The sequence below is a fragment of the Protopterus annectens genome, chromosome 6.part0 (assembly GCF_019279795.1).
Source record: "Protopterus annectens isolate FY-2018-M chromosome 6.part0, PAN1.0, whole genome shotgun sequence".
NCBI classification, from domain to species: domain Eukaryota; kingdom Metazoa; phylum Chordata; order Ceratodontiformes; family Protopteridae; genus Protopterus; species Protopterus annectens.
In genome coordinates, this window is record NC_056737.1 from 9,175,621 (window position 1) to 9,192,656 (window position 17,036).

The 17,036-nt window shown below is 37.0% G+C and overlaps 1 protein-coding gene across 3 annotated transcripts in view; it reads left to right on the forward strand.

Annotated features, from left to right (window-relative positions):
- Positions 1–17,036, forward strand: part of PC (pyruvate carboxylase) — a 2,844,646-nt gene that overhangs the window by 17,116 nt on the left and 2,810,494 nt on the right. The window contains exon 1 of one of the 3 annotated variants that reach the window (XM_044073795.1): positions 9,558–9,677. The exons of 1 other annotated variant lie outside the window; for it this stretch is intronic. In XM_044073795.1, coding sequence (XP_043929730.1) covers positions 9,675–9,677 — 3 coding nt within the window. In that variant the 5' untranslated portion in view covers positions 9,558–9,674. Of the gene's footprint in view, positions 1–9,557; positions 9,755–17,036 lie in introns of those variants that run through there. One more of the 3 variants, XM_044073794.1, reaches the window with a different exon arrangement.

The window sequence follows — 17,036 nt, forward strand, 5'->3', positions numbered from 1 at the left end:
AAAGGCCCAGTACTAGAAAATCTTATGCTGATAAATGGAAGAGATTCTGTGCTTGGAATCAAGCACAAGGAACTGATACAGCAGAACCAAATATTCCTTCGATATTACAATACTTGACTGAGATGCTTGACAAAGGCCTATCTTTCTCATCAATTCAAATCCATGCCTCTGCCATTTCGGCTCATTACAATACAGAGCCACCAATCTTTTCTCATTGTCTATCTAAAGAAGTATCTTAGAGAAGCCCAAAATTTAAGGCCTCCTAGAAGATCACCAATACCTGCATGGGACCTCAATTATGTGTTGGAAAAGCTCACCCTGCCTCCATCTTAACCAGCTGCAACCGCTGATATAAAGTTCTTATCATAGAAAACAACTCTGCTACTAGCAATTACTTCAGCAAGAAGAGTTTCAGAGCTACAGGCCCTCATGGCTGTACAGCCTTTTATTATATTTTACCCAGACAGGGTGTCTCGGAGGACAAATCCTACATTTATGACTAAGGTGGTTTCCAGTGTGGCTCTTCACCAAACTATTCATCTGCCAACCTTTTATCCAAATCCACAGAACAAGGGGTAGAGAATTCTGCATTCCTTAGACTTACACAGACAGCTAAGATTCTACTTGAGCAGGACTAAAGCTCTAAGAAAAACTGAGCAATTACTAGTGGCATATGCTGCAGGATCAGAAGGAAAGGCTATTTCAAAGCAGACTATTTCAAAGTGGATAAGCCACTGCATTCGTTTCTGCTACTAACACCATGGTAAACCTGTGCCCAAGGGCATTAGGTCTCATTCCACCAGAGCTGCAGCTACTTCAACAGCCTTTCTCAGAGGAGTACCAACCAAAGACATTCTAGAGGCTGCTACTTGGAGCTCTGTTCACACCTTTACAAAGCATTATCATTTACCTCTCTACTCTAAGTCCAGGGCAGGCTTTGCCACTGCAGTTCTGCAGGGCCTTATAGCCACACCTAATGCTATTTAGCTCCAGCCACCCAACCATAGCTTTGGGATTCTACCCAAATGAAATGACTGCAACAGTGAAACACGAAGCACGTAGTACAGTTGTGTACACTTACCATAAATGTAGATGTTCGAGTGTATTCACTGTTGCAGTCCAGGTTACCCTCCCGCCATCCCCCTTTCATTCTGGAGTTTCTTTCCTTCTCTATCTTCTACAACCTATGTGGTGTATTTTAGATGAAGGTAAAGTTTATATTGATGCATATATGTATGTATAGATATATGTATATATATATATATATATATATATATATATATATATATATATATATGTGTACATATATATCCTAAAATTATGCAGGATAGGAAGATATTAAAAAATGGTGGAAATGAAGCAATACAAACATAGCTCAAATATAGGAAACAAAATAGACCTAGATGGTTTAAACAAGCACTTGCAGCCAGGGTGTGTGCACGCTCCTGATACACATAAACATGCATGTGTATATGGAAGCCGTTAACTCTGTCTCTGGTGATGAGAGTGTACTGCTTCCTTTTTTAATCAAGAGCACCGAGTGAGAGATTTACCCAATGTAAGAATGTCCACTGCCCTGTTTTGTGTAGAGGACGCACTTTTGGTTATGGGAAGTGGCTGAGTCGTCTGTGCTAATGCATTAACTTTGGTGTATACTGGTGCCCGTGTGCCATGTGTTTGTGGTTTAGGTTTTGAGTAAGGGTGGGTAAGGGGCTAGTTTTAATGTGTGTTTGCTGTTGATTAGGAAGTGCTGCGTCGTGCTACTGTTAGAGGAAAAGTTTTTTCATGAGGTAATGTGTATAGTTGTGGTTAGGGACCAGGGTAGTGTTAGCACACATGAGCAAGGTGGAACAGAGGAGGTGTACATAAGCATTTAGTTCATGTTGTCACAGCTTATATCATATGTACACTTGTGTTCCTGGAGCTAAGAGCACTTTCTGACTGGTGGAGAGGATTTACCTGTCTAGGACTGGTCAGAGAAGGTTCTCTTTGGATATCATCCAATACATTAAGAATGTATTTGTTGCTTTATAATTTTTGTCCTTTTTTAACTTTCTTTTTCTTCTAGTCATGGCTTACCCCATATTAATTGTGGGCAGAACTGGAGACATGGAAATTAGATATACTTTCTTGACCTATTGCGTTAACATCATGCCATGCACTTTGGTGGGGTGCACATCTGAGCTTGAGAGATAGATGGTGTGTAGCTGTCTAGGGATGGCTCTTTGAAAGCTGGCTCTTATACACTGCAAAGTTTGTCTTTTAATTTCAACTGATCTGGTGAGGACTTGCTTGTATGTAATATTTTTGCATATTTGTTTGCGTGAGTCATTTTAATAGCATCTACATGTATTACTAAAAACTTTCTACTTGAAATACCTTTAATTTATTCTACTTTTTACACCTTGTTGTTTGAAGCTGTTATCCTGTGCTGTGACATTTCAATTTCTAAGTTCCTCAGTGGTACCCTTTGACTGCACACTAAGTTAACGACCTATGAACCTATACTGTAGCAAGCTATGGTGGAGCAGAGGAATAAAACCTTGGCTGTGATGTAGGCGACCAGAGATTAAATAAGTGGGTGAATGGCTGGACGCACATTGCTGCAGTAGAATCCCTGAGAGCAATCAGAGCTCATGTGGGAGCACACCAAACCCTGGGGACAGTACAAGACATATGCAGTGGGGTTAGGTACCAAAAGCACAAAAAACAAACCCCCCCCGGTGGCTGCCTTAATTAATCATGCTTTACTGCTGACCCCCTGCATCTGGTGAAGGAGCAAATGGCCCAATTAGTAGGGTGAGGCAAATGATGACTGTAAAGTGACAAGGCGTAAAACACCTCAAAGTATATGCTTGGTGCTTTGGGATAAAACTGAAAAAATTGGACAGCTAAACCCTCCATGCTGGATATTAAATTCCTTGGATCTTGGATGTTGCATCAGCCCAAAGATAACCAGTTAACGGTTGACATCAGAGAAGCACATGTCTAGGGTTACCATATTTGGTTATACAAAAAAAGAGGACGATAGATTCTTTGTCGGGACAAAAGGTCTTAAGGTCTTTCACAATAGGTGAAGACCAAAAAAAAGGTCTTTAGTCTTTAATGCAGAACATCGCAGTTCCACATTAAACAAGTAGCTCCGTGGCGATTTTTGATTGGCCTGAAAACTTGCATAGCAGACCCTCATCTGTTAAATAACAATAAAAAAAAAAAATGTTACACAGTTTTAAATTCAACCATAAACATAGCTTCTGCCTTCAGCACCTCTGGCCATGCAACAAATTACAAATACAAACAACAATTCGGTGTGAAGAATAGAGAAGGTATATATAATGCACTATTTTATATGTAATATATTTAACAGTACCACAAAGCAAGCAAGGAAGGACCGCCACAATAGTAAAATTGTAAAATCCAGTTTAATATCAGACAGTAAAACAGACGGATGAGCGCTTTCATGTGGAAAACCACGCTTCCTCAGATCTCAATTACAAGAATGAAGCATTAAGTTTAAATAATAATCCTAACAATAGCAATCAAAATAATTAACTGTTGCCACTTAATGTCAATTATTTATTCATTAAAATCAAAACAACTTATAATATATGGTAATAAAGACAGGCAAACCACAAACTGTAAATCCAAAAAGACAGGGAAGAAACCACGATACAGCACGAATAACCAACACTTATAATAAAGTCGAATAATTCGAATAATAATTATAAGTGTTGGTTATTCGTGCTGTATCGTGGTTTCTTCCCTGTCTTTTTGGATTTACAACTTATAATATACAACTTTAATATTTAATTAACAGCTAGTTTATGTTGCAGAAATCAAGATCCTTACCTCATGCTTCTTGGTTCCCCGAAAAATATGACAAGTCTGACTGAGCCTGTGCTTTAGCCCAAGCATATTTTTCGGAAGAACTAATTGCTTTCAGTAAATTCGGCTGGGTGCAGAGGTATGCGTGAAAGTCTCTGCACGACATATGTTTAAATGATGCTGCTCGAACAGAATTCCTTTTATTGATTCAACCGACAACTTGTTCCTTTCCTTTGTCCACTGGCTTTGCATCAGTGAAAATACCCGTTCAGAGTTTGCGTTATGTGCCGGAATTGCAAAGAAAAACACTGCGATCACATTAATTTCTGAGAAACATTCCTCGTTCTTGCAACTGTTGAAGTATTTCACCCATCTCTCATGAGTCAGAATCTCTTTGAAGTCTTCCTCGTTAAGATTAGCCTCAACAAATTTCTTCAAATTGCAAAACTGATCAAAACATTTGGAATCGACAACACGCACGCCCTTTTCTCTGAGATATAACAGTTTGTTCAACTTCATTCCAACTTGGAATTTCAATTAATGTCATCCATGCAAATCTACTGAACTCCTCCACTGGTTCTGTCCACATTTCCAGATACTCTAGACATGTTCTATACATTGTGGCCACCTGTGTACAGAAAGCATCACAACAGTCTTCTAGTCCATCTTTACGCAACTTCGTTAACAGTTCTTTCACCTTAATTGACATGAACCCCTCTTGCGCACGGCATGTGAGAACAGTGTGAACAGATTTCAAGCAGTGTATAACCTCCAGCAACGAGTTGTTTTCACGTTCAATTTCTTCAATGTGCGAATGAAATACTCTCATCAGTGAATGCACGTGGTAAATGTAAACTTCACTCATCTCATTTTCAAAGAACTTTCGTATTAGAATAGGCGGACTTTTTTGAGACAGGAAAAAAGACTTTAAAGCGGGAAACATCTGCAACAGCCGCTGAATGCCTGGAAATAATGACAACCATCTAGTTTTGCTGTGGTAAAGCAGCTGGTGATACTCCACCTTAATTAATTCACAACAGTCTTTCAGTTGTTTAGTTTGAATGGTGTAAATTGAAAACTAGTTGTAAATTTTTAGAAATATTGACTCAGTGTCAACATTAAGTGTGTCAGTGCCATGCTGCACGCAGTTGTTTAGTACATGTGCTGGACAGCCAACTCCAACTTATGTTCCACTCTTTTTCATCCTCTTCAAATTAGCAAAGACGTTACAGCCATCAGCTCCACGCCTGACACCGCCAAAATTAGTATTGCAATTATCTCCCGCGAAGTCAATACATTTCTGAAATAAGTGGTGCTTGTCTAAAGTGTCCCTAATGCATCTGGAAATTGTATCTGCAGTTTCATTAGGGGTGCTGTGAACATCAAGTTTCGACTGTATGCCACCTTTTTTCCAGTCAAAATACTGCAAGAGGATCGGAAATAACTTCAGAGAACCATGATTGCTACCATCTGTTGCGACTCCACAGTAACATATATGGTTAAGTGCTTTCTCCATGGCATTTTCATGAGCTAAACTGTTAAATTTCAAGTCTTCAAGCTGACTATGCGATTCACTTTCACTAATGATAACAGAAAAAAAGAAAGGGAAGACAAAGGCTCAAAAATCAGGTCAGATATTAAATAATGCTTGTGTAAACTTACAAAACATGTTATTCTAGCAATTTTTTATTAGCATAAAAGTTCTGAAGGAGATGATGAAGCATATAACAAGTCTCTAGCATTATTTAGTGACTTCAATCCTTAAAGTTTTGCCAGAAAAGAAGAAACATTATGAGGAACAAACCACAAATGAGAAAAAAATGGACATTCTAAGAAATTCTGTGAAGTTGAGACAATGTGCTGTGCTACACTACTCCCGAAATTAGTGACAGGTACAAAAACAACCAAGAATTATAACAATGTACTTGTGCGGCTACTGCGGCTGTATCAAATTATCCAAAACAATAATCAGATGCCAACAAAAAAAATGTCAATTCACCATTTTAACTTATTATGAAAAATAGCTACATGTTATCCCACTTGGAAAAAAGTTTCTTATCCAAAAAAGACCTGCTGCCTGACAACAACTAGTTTCATGGGAAAAACATGATCAAAGTAAAAAAAAGTGAAAAGCACACAAAAAACAATCTCAAGTTTAAATGATTATTGCACAAGTTATGGACCACAAGTGATAGACTGGCATTCTGTTTAGTTTACCGTTACGGCTAAAGCCTGCAAAGATGACTGCAAGTCTATAACAAATGTAATGAGCTTACTGTAACCCTGTCCTTTCTTACAAATAAATACTGTCATATGCAGTTATCTAGTTATGTAAATATTCTCTGCATGGTATTTTATGAATAATAGAAGCAAATATTCCCAGAATGGGTGGCAGACCGGGAATCCACAAAGTCATTCAACAGGTCACAGAAAGGAAGAGAAACAGTAAGGGGGAAAGTAAAGATGGAAAGGAGGCAACATCATAACAGCACTTCTAAGGCAGATGACAGATTAGAGGGAAGTGAGTTGTCTCCTGCTGTCCTGTAGATTCAGTACAATGTAATTTAATACTCACAATTATTTATTTATTTATTTATTTCAGTTTGATTACCGGGGAGGTCCACTAAGCGTTGGTAGCCCGTTTTCAGTGGAGGCCCGGGGAGAAAAGCTCCAAAACAAGGAATTATTACAGATCAAATATTTTGATTACAAAGGTAATATCAATGTACATGCAAAGTCATAGGCACTCTGAAATACAAAAATAATTTCAATGAACATGCAAAGTCATAGGCACTCAGAATTACAAATATAAGGTAGTTACATAGGAAATATTAATGAACATGCAAAGTCAAAGGCACTCTGAATTACAAAAACAATTGATAAGAACTGCAAAAACTGATATGATGCAGACATACAAAACAAGTAAAATAAGTAATCTAAACACAAATCATTAACAAACATCACAAAAGAATGACAATTCTGTCAATACTGCTTTCCTACTGCAATGAACAAATTCTGCACCTCAAATAAATGTCATAAAAGTAAAAGGTCCATTACCACAAGGCAAACATTCTGAGCAATCCACCCCCCCCCGCCAAAAAATATTAATAATAATAAAAATGCATCCACCTGAAACCTTACATATATATGATGCATCACTTACATGTCCTAATTTTATGGTACCAAATGAGCATAAATAAGGAATCCATGTGCATTAGTATACATTATTATTTGCATAATTAACACTGCACATACAAATAAGGCTTGGATATTATCATTAATATCATGAATAGTATAATGCAGGTGAACTCATTTTCTCAGCAAGTACATTCCTGCCTTTGAACCTGTTTGATCTTCATGGAAATTCTGGTGCATTTTCTTACTGTTTTATATGTTGAACAAAACCTTTGTTCATGTGCAGCTGTTAGTATTTGTTATATCTCACATCTTACTTTCAGTGCTTAAACTGTGCATTACTGTGCTTATATGCATTATTTGTACAGCCTGGATTTGATGTTTCTGTCTAATGTACTTTAAGCACCCCATTTAATTTTTGCACAGATGCGGGCATGTCTTGAGATATCCAACACTGGTTGAGTGACAGCCATGCAAATGTGGCCTCTTAGTACTGGATAATACACATAAGGAACCCAGACATACACTGTTATGCTTGAGCTTCACCAAAATCATAGTAACAATGAGAACTGCTTTTCTCAGTAATAGTGATGGACTTCATCTGTTTTCTATAATTATTTAACAATAATGCAGGTATCCAGCACGGGGGCTGCCACCATCCTGTACCCCCCCCCCCCCACCAGAAGAACAAGTGTGTTTTCAAACATATGTAGTACAACAAGGGAATTCGTATACAATTACTGATGAAAATGCCTATTACCATTTCTGTTGTTCCTAATAATAATGCCTGCATCCAGCAAGGTGGCTGCTGTCCCCTGAAATTCCTACCATTTTCTATTTTCAAGTAAACTTCTATGTATAACTACTACTAAGGCCATGTGTGAAAGCACATTTTCATTTTTTTACTTGGCTATGCTTAGGTTAGCCTTGTCCATCTGTCTGACATCGCAATGAAAAAAAAAGAGCTATGTTCACGAAAAAGCCTTGACATACATCTCTGTCCAACCAGCCTCACAAAATGAAACAAAAAGTAGAGAAATAAGAATGCAACAATACCATTATTAATAGGGCTGCACTCCAATCACCATCATAGTGAAACAAAAAAGTGAAACAGTTGGAAAGAAAAGAGACTATTATTGACAAGTTTGTTTAACTAACTGGTGTCCTTTATGTATCCATTAGCAACTTCCTACTGAACAGAATATGTCATCTACCTTTTCCACATCCACACGGAGTGAACCAAATAAATTTGAAGGATAGGATGAAAAGGAAAATAGATTCCGAATTGTAAAATGTTCTGCAACTGTCAAGTTGGACAGGTTAGAATAAAACAGATTTTCCTAAGAATAAAGTAAATGTGAAGATTCAGTTTGTGATTACTTTTAATCAAATAACATGTTTTTTCAAAGGTGTAGCTTAAGGAAAATGCTAAATAATTTCCATCATGTAAGTAAATTCTTGTAATGTGTAGCAGAAGGTCATTTCAGTTTAAATCAGAAATGTAGATTGCAACAATTTGGTAGTGAACACCACATAGTTGTGTCTGGTTGTCAAAAATAAGCCACTGTTACAAAGCACAAAAATAAAATGCTCAAATTATGAGCACTGAAAAAGCCCAGTTCATACACGTCTAGTTTCCATACACAAACATCACTCTTGACAACACACGCAGCAACTCAGTGACACACACACACACACACACACACACACACACACACACACACAGTTATAATGACTTTGCTGGCTGAATGCAGCTCAGCTGTCTCAATTTGACAGAATGAATAAAAATTTTAAAAAAATCCTAGTTTTAAAGGCATTGTAACCCTCCAGGCCTCTTATCTGTCCCTTCAGTGAAAATTCAGCAACAACAAAGTAAATTAGAATCTGCAACATTGCCGGTCATTATAAATGCTCTATACATTTATCGAATTTACTTGTGTCTGTGTGAGAAGGAAAATGCAAAATCAGTGACATTACAATACGGGTTGCAGACCGACTTACTGTAACTGTACCAAAAATATTTTCACTGTGTTCCATATAGCAGAGAGGGTAAAACAGAAGCGGTCACACACACCTTTATTTGTGCCATCTCTCGACCTCCTTCTCACTAACAGTGAGAGTCTCACTTCAAGTCTGACTCCGACGATCTGTTGCTAGGGTTACCACCTGTCCCACTTTGCGAGGGACAGTCCCTCTTTGGGCAGTTGTGTCCTGCAAAAAAATTGAAAAAAATGGCAAATGTCCTGAGATTTTAGGATAGAATTATTTCCTATATTTTATTTAATAATTGCATAAAACAGTTATTCTGTATCTGAAACACCTAAATGTTATAAGAAACAGAATAAGCAACTAAAATGCTACAAGAATAAGCTTTTATTTAGGCAAAAACATAAAGTTCTGTCCTTTGTAGTAGCCGTAGGTATGTTTCTCCCTGCAAAATCTAACGTTTGTACCAAAAATGTCCCACTTTGGGCATTTGAAAAGGTGGCAACCCTATCTGTTGCTTTGGGTCCTCCCCGGACACTCCTTGACACATACAGTTCTGCTTCTGCCCGCGCAAACACAGTCGCGCCGCTCTCGCGACTCGCGCGAGCTCTTCTACCTTCCGCGCATGCGTGGATTCGAATTCTGAGTCGGGATTGTAAAACCCGGACAAATCGCGGACGTTTTAAAAACCGCCCGGACGCCTGGACAGGAGCACAAAAACCGGACGGATGGTAAGCCTACACATGTCCATAGTGAGTAACAGATAAGGGTCAGCCCTTGCTGTTGAATGCTGTTTGCCATGTTAAAGGTAATGTCTAATGCTGGTTTTTCCTAGTTTAAAAAAAACTTTTAAGTACGGAATATCTTCCTATATTCATGCTTGCAGTTATTTATTTTCAATAAATTGAATCATTTTAATCTATGGGGAGCTTAAATATTACATTTTAAAATTCATGTAATAAGTAGAAGTCCATCACAAATGCCATTATAACAATTTTTTTGGCAGGGGCAGCTGCATATTAATGATGATGTTTCTTGAGGCTGTATGAAACTAGTGATCATGTATGTGAACAAGTTCCTGTAACATTTTTGTTTGGATGTTTTCCTGCGTCATTTTAAAGCAGGGGTGTGTGTGTTTGTGTGTGTGGGGGGTGGGGGGTGCTATTTATTGGTAAAGAATCCTAAAACTAGTTTACAATTGGTGATCAATTTAAAACGTTGATGACCGAGTTTCTTCCAGAGTGATAGTATGTCCAAAGAGAGCATACCGACTGAAACAAGATATGCCACCTGCATTAGTCGCACTTCTGCAAACTGCATGAATTTTAAAGTGCATTATTTCAGCTCTTTTTGGATTAAAATCCTTAGTTTTATTCAAAATAACTACTTGCAAGAACAGAGATGTTCCGTACTTGCAGGTAATGCTTTTTCTAACTAGAAAAAAAGTGTTTGACATGATCTTTAAGATCTAGTTGCAGTGCAGATGCGTAGTTGAAAGTATGTCATTTGACAAAACTGTCATAGCATATGGACAGGAGAACACATTTTAGGTTTTTGTACTCCTAACTCTTAAGTATTTCCTTTTTTAAACTGCTAGGTGTTCGTTTCCCTTGTGGATTAATGCCCTTCTGACTCCGTCTTTTTCTTGGCCGGGAACGCTATCCATGAGTTGTTTTGCTGGTCCTTGAGGGGCACTGCTGGTGTTTGTATTGCGTACATGCTCAAGAAAATGTGAAGTCCCATTGAGGTCTGAGGTTAAAGACTGCTTGAGATGGCATCTTTGCCCTTCCTTGTGAAGTGTGCTTCACTGTTAGTTTTCTGAGTAGTACATTCAGCAATCCGTTCATCCTTTCAGTTAATCCTGCAGTCTGTGTATGATGGATAATGTCTGCATTAAACAGGTGATTACACTACTTTGGATACATTCCTGTACAGTTTGCCTTGTGAAGTGGGATCATTTGCCACGCTTTTTGAAACTCCATATTCAGTAGCCAGCTCGGTTTACTTAATGTTGCATTTTGGTCAGCTTTTGCACTCTGATAAAGTTGCAAGTCCTCACTGTATGTGTCTGCTGTCAAAGTCGTACTACATTTTTCTTTTGTTAGACAGGAGGTTAGTAAAGTCAACTTGCCACATTTAGTGTGTTTTCTTTTCCTTCTGTACTTTCCAGCTGTCTTTAACAAGGGCCATTGTTTGTTTATTGCTCCCAAGAAGCTCATGATCTATGTTATTTACATGACTTCAGTCATAGTGAGATGGCACTCTGTCTTGCCCATTACAATAACATCTCAATCTTTGTATGCTTTAGGTCATTACGAGCCCACCTTGCAGTGCTGGATCAGTAGCTCTGATCTTCGTATTGTTTAGCCTACACTTTTCTATTGTCAATTCTCTGAAGCCAGGTGGCCAACAATTAGTTTGATTTCAGTCCCTTTTGGAATAATTTTCATTAAATCAGTTCTTCCGTGTGGGAATTTTCATGAATTGCCCAACCCCATTATCTTATAGCTGTGGTGTATAAGATCATTGAGCAGCGAGTTTCTCATTTTCCTTTACAGATTATGTGAGTACTTCCAGTCGTATGTTCAGCAAACTGTTTGGATTCCCTTGTGCCCTATTGGATAGAATGTTTTCAACCAAAAGGTAGAAGGCACTTAAAACCAATGTATGTTGCCTTTTCATTACTTAGTGAAGGGGTCAGAAAACCCTACTTTCGGGTTTTGCCTCTTTTTATCCTTCACAGGAGATAACTTACTGGTAAAGTGATTTTTCCAGTGGCACAAGATTCTGCTGTTTTGGAGAATTCTCTGAATTTTTGCTAGATCTTCCTACATTTTTGAAAGTCTGGCTTTAACTCGTTACTCAACACAAAATGTTGCTGATTGGTTCTATTTTTTCCTTAATATGTCCACACTTCTTAGTTTGCGTTGGGCTTCTTGTCCATTTGCTGAAATGGTACTTCTGCTGTCATTAATTCTGTAAGCATTTACTGAGTTTTTCTGAATGGCCAAGTTTCTGTAGGACCACTACTGCTAACTCTTTCGACAGTTTAACTTTTTTTTTTCTCTGCACACTTTTAGATGTCCCAGGTTAACAGCATCTCAGACAGTCTGATTTATAGTGGCTTCTAACAGAGATAGCAAAGTGTTAACTGTGTTTTTTAATTAGGTGACAAAGCATACATGGCTTACCTGTGTTTTTTATAGGTTTAGCTAGTCATTGCTTTTTATTAACCACTTTTAGTTTTTGTAAAAAGTATTGCAAACAGTCTGAATTACAATGGTTCCTAACAGAGGCAACAGAACCCTTTATATTTTGACTAATTTTTAAGAAGATGAGAATGCATGCCTTCTATAAAATTCTGTCAGATACTCTAAGCCTACGCTCCTGTAGCCAGCTGACTGCTTGCTTGTTTCTGCTTGCTTATTTGCCTTAGTTGGTGAAAGCTTTGGATATATTTTTCAAGGGTGGGCGTCCTTTGTTTGATTCCAAAAGGCCTTTCCAGACATACCTGATGGCAGTTGAGCCATTTCGCTATGGAATGAATTTGACTAATGTTCTGTACTTCCTCTATCTGTTGTGGCAGCCTCGTATTTTAATGTAAAGCTTGCAACTTAGTGGCCCTCAGGAAGCTTGCTTCAACTCCATGTTTATATTTTGAATGTTTCATGAATGTAGAAGGATTGTTTTGAAGGTAGTTAACTATCTTCTTACTGTGAAGAATCTTTTTGTATAATTTTTAGAAAGTGTTGCATAGTACATCTGCAATGGTTTTTCTATTGTAATAATAGCGCTTCTGATTTTGGTTTTAGTGCTCTCGGCAGAATATTTCAGACTCGGATCTTCCAGTAGCACTCACTTGAACATTGCTTTATAGACCATAGAGAAGTCAATTGTAGGTTACTTGTAAGAAATCCGAATATAATAGTAGTTCCTGAAGCTTTTCTTGATAGAAAATGCACAGAAACGGAAAACTTAACTAACAAGGAATCCTAGAATTGTCAAATTCTATTTCTGTAATGCTAGAAATTTTAGTAACAATCATTGTGAATGAACTAAAGGTTCTCAGTACACATAATGATTGTAAGCTAATTGCAGTTGTGGAACCCTGGAATTTTATGGATGTTTGCTTTCCTGGTTATGTAAAATTTGATCCTTTAAAAAAACGAACGGGAGGGAGTGATACATTATTATTAATAATGCCTTTTGAATGTTATACTGTTGATGGGTGACTTTAACCTGACAAACTGGATTAATTTAACAGCAAACTGCTTATACTCTTAAAGAATGTACCGACATCCTATCTTATCATGGTTTGCATCCACTATTTACTGGTATGTGGGCTAATGTTTTGATGATATAGTGGCAATGCAAAGAATCTTATTTGTGGTATCACAGTACTTCATCCTCTGGGGAGACACTCTGGTCATAACGCTGGCTGAAATACTTTGCTTAGCATTTTGATTAGCTAAATTAATTAGCGAAATTAATTATCAGGAAATTAAAAAGATACTAAATTCATCTAATTGGTGTGCAGAGTTAGTACTGTCAAACATTTGGTTATTTTACATATGAAAATATTCTGAAATGTATATACAAAACAGTAAAAAAAACAGTAATAAAATAGATATTGGTCCTTCTTAGGTGGAACTCAGAAATTTTCAAACTTTATAAAAATGAAAAAAATACTTTTAAACTGCCAGTTATAGTAAAAAGAAACTAAGATTAGTAAAAATTAAAATTCAAGAAAATCAGAATATGAAAGAGCACACTGAAGACACATCCGACATTAAAAAGTATTACAAGTACATTAATTGAAATGTTGAACAGTATTCCTCAATCAGTGTATTGAAGGTTAGTTATGTATTTGATCCTGTAACAGTAGCTGAGGAATTTAACAAATATTTTTCACATCATGTGTGTACATGTTTGTAATTAGTGTATTACAAATAACAGGCCTACAGAGTATACTTGTTTCTCCTTGTACCTGTTATGTTAGACTCTCTGATTTAAATCTCTAAGTGAAATTAAAAAAAAAAAAATCCGTGGGTCTTGATAATAACCCAGCCATTCTGTTTTATGATATAAATCACTTGGACATCATCTTAGACAAATTTTCAACAAGCTTTTACATTTATAGTTTAGTTCCAGAGTCCTGGAAACTCTCTCCTGTGACACCTATATATGTAATAAGGTATCTAAGTTAAAGTTGGTAATTTATAGACAAACAAACCACATTCAAATAAAGCAGCTAAATGGAATGTTCATATCATAACAAACAAGAGAAATAAAGGGGGAAAAAAAGCTTTCCAAACCACTCTGAACTTTTGGTCAAAATCTTTGATTTTTATTAAAACTCTTATTGCATTCAAAATCTCAGTCTTGTGGAATATTATGAGACATGTTTTTTTGGGATATAAAATTAATGAAGATGAAACAAAGGCTACAAACTATGTACACACACATCAGTTGGTCCAGTAATACCCATATTAACGGGGACGTGATAAAATTAAGTATTTAGGAGTATGGATTAAAAAGAATACAGCTGTGACAGGCATATGTAGAAAGAGACTAAACAAAAGATAATACAAAAACTGCAAACTTGGAAGCTCTTGCTTATGGATATTGATAACAAGATATAAGCAGTAAAATTTTAATCCAGTTAGTTTTTTACGCAGGTTAGGCATATTTTTATCAACCTGAGGAGAAGTTGTAGACACTATACGTTTACCTGATTTGAAAGGTTATTTTAGAGCTACACAGTTAAAGCTCTTGTACATAACCCAAGCAGAAAGGTACAGTTCAAAGTGGAAATAAATGCTGAAGCAGCATGGTAGTTTTAAGAAATAAGTCTGAATTTTATTTTGGAAGCAGATCTTTAAGGAGAATAACAGTCATACAGAATATTCTATTCATAAAACGGCAGAAAGTAAACTGAGAACTAAGTTAACATAGGAATGGAGAAAGATTTGCTGAAAAGATGATTGCAGTTAGGGATATGGAAAATAGGCAAGATGGGGCTAGAATTTACTGGAGGAAGTTGGTAAAGGAACCAAGGTATTGGGAATAAATAATTTGGGAGAGTAAGTTAATAGAATGGAAAGAGGCCACGAAGACATTTGGATTGCAGGCTAGTGATTGCCTTCCCTATCTGGCATTAATAATTGTAATGTCAGTCAAGAGAAGTGGGACAGGAGACTCCTAAACAAAAGACCTGCACTTGTTTTTAATTCAATAAAGATGTTTAAAAAATATTCAGAATCACAGGGATTTTAACTGCATATGTGACATTAAAAAAATCTGGAACAGAAGTTTCTGTTAAATAATTAATAGGGCATGTAAAATATTGCATACTAACTGTAGGAATCAATCAGAAGAGGTCAGAAAAGATTGGGAAAAGAGATAAGATATGCAATTCACAAAGATACATTGGGAGAACATATACATGACTCTCAAATATGCAAAGAAGTCTAGAAGATTTAGGACTTTTGCTTGGAAGTGTTTGCGTAAGCATTTTATACTCCCAGGCAGACTCCTAAGAATTTTTTCTTAGGTAGATTGCAGATGTTGGAGGTATGATGGGTAAGACAGAGGTAACTGGGAATAAATGTTTTGGGAGTGTAATGAGTTGGCAGACTTAAATTCTGTACAGAGTACTCTGTTGGGAATATGGGACAAGCAAATGAGTGTAACTAAGGAAATTATTTTTTGAGCTTGGATACAGGTTCTGAATTGCTTAGACATAGTAAGGCCTTGCTAAATTTAATTCTGGTGTCTGGCAAAAAAAGCAATTATGAGAAAATGGAAATTAAAATTTAAACCAGCTGTACTTGAAGTAGTGAACACTGTGAAAGAGATGAAAGGAGATGGGATCTTTAGAAAAGGGAATAGTAAATTACATAGAAGAGTGGAAATGTGGGAACAGTAGATGCAGAAAAATGCTTTGGAGGAGGATGATGTTTAAGAGAATGCAGGAATAGAATAATTGATTTAATGTTGACTGTTATAGAATATATAATATTATACAATATTAACACTCAAAAATGAGCACGCTGATTGGTCAGCACAACCAGCGTGCCCATTGTAATTCGAGAATAGCGGCCAGACTTTTCCTGTTGGTATAAAGTATCATTGAGCAGCCGTACTTTCCTATACAACAGTCTTCAATATGAAAATAAAACTGCTGTGAAATACCGTTCCAGACAATTACAAACGTCCGGTGTTTCACACAAAAGCACTCGGTCTTCCTTGTAAAACTACTTTTCAGCAGCAGCATTTCATAGCAAATTGTAGTCGCCCACAACTAAAGCAACATAAGAGTTTTTTAAATGACTGCCCCAACTGAAAGATGCTCCTGACGACAGTTTCATTACTGAAAAACTTCTCCTGTTAACTTCCACAGTCAAACCGAAAAACACAAGTTTTGGTCTTTAAGCACAGTATAGCCAAGTCGTGCACAGTTTTTTACATTTACCGAAATGTTATAATTACTAAATATGACTAGTCTCAGTATTATTTAACTTCAGTCTTATACATGGTGAAAGTAATCATAATCTACAAAGTCTGTTGCAAAGTTGTATGTACAAGAAAAATCAAACTACAAAAAAAAAAACTGAAATCAAAACTGTACCTGATTTTTTTTTTTTTTTTTTTTTTGTACACAAAACATTGCCGCTGACAAATTCGCTTACTAACACCTTCCCCATCCAGAGCAGCAACCCAATGCAGACAGATTATTTTCCGGTTCATCACAAAAACTAATTTCCAGCAAAACTGTTCCTGTTCAGCAAGCTGTAGTTAAAATGCCTTTCCATACAACAAAGAAAACCACCAAATTCACTACAAGGAAGACTTTGCACACAGGCTCCCTAGCCTCTAGGGAATTCGGTCCCAAAAATACCTAATCACTTCAAAACCGGAAACATGACGTGGCTTCAGTACGTCAACTGAATCCAACCACAGCAGTTAGCCCATCATGCTCCTACCAAAATTTGCATCATACCACTGTTCAGTCCAGAAAAACACGATGCGCTTGCTACAAACTATTGGAAGCATTGAAGTTCTGGAAGCCATCTTATTTGTCCACAAGC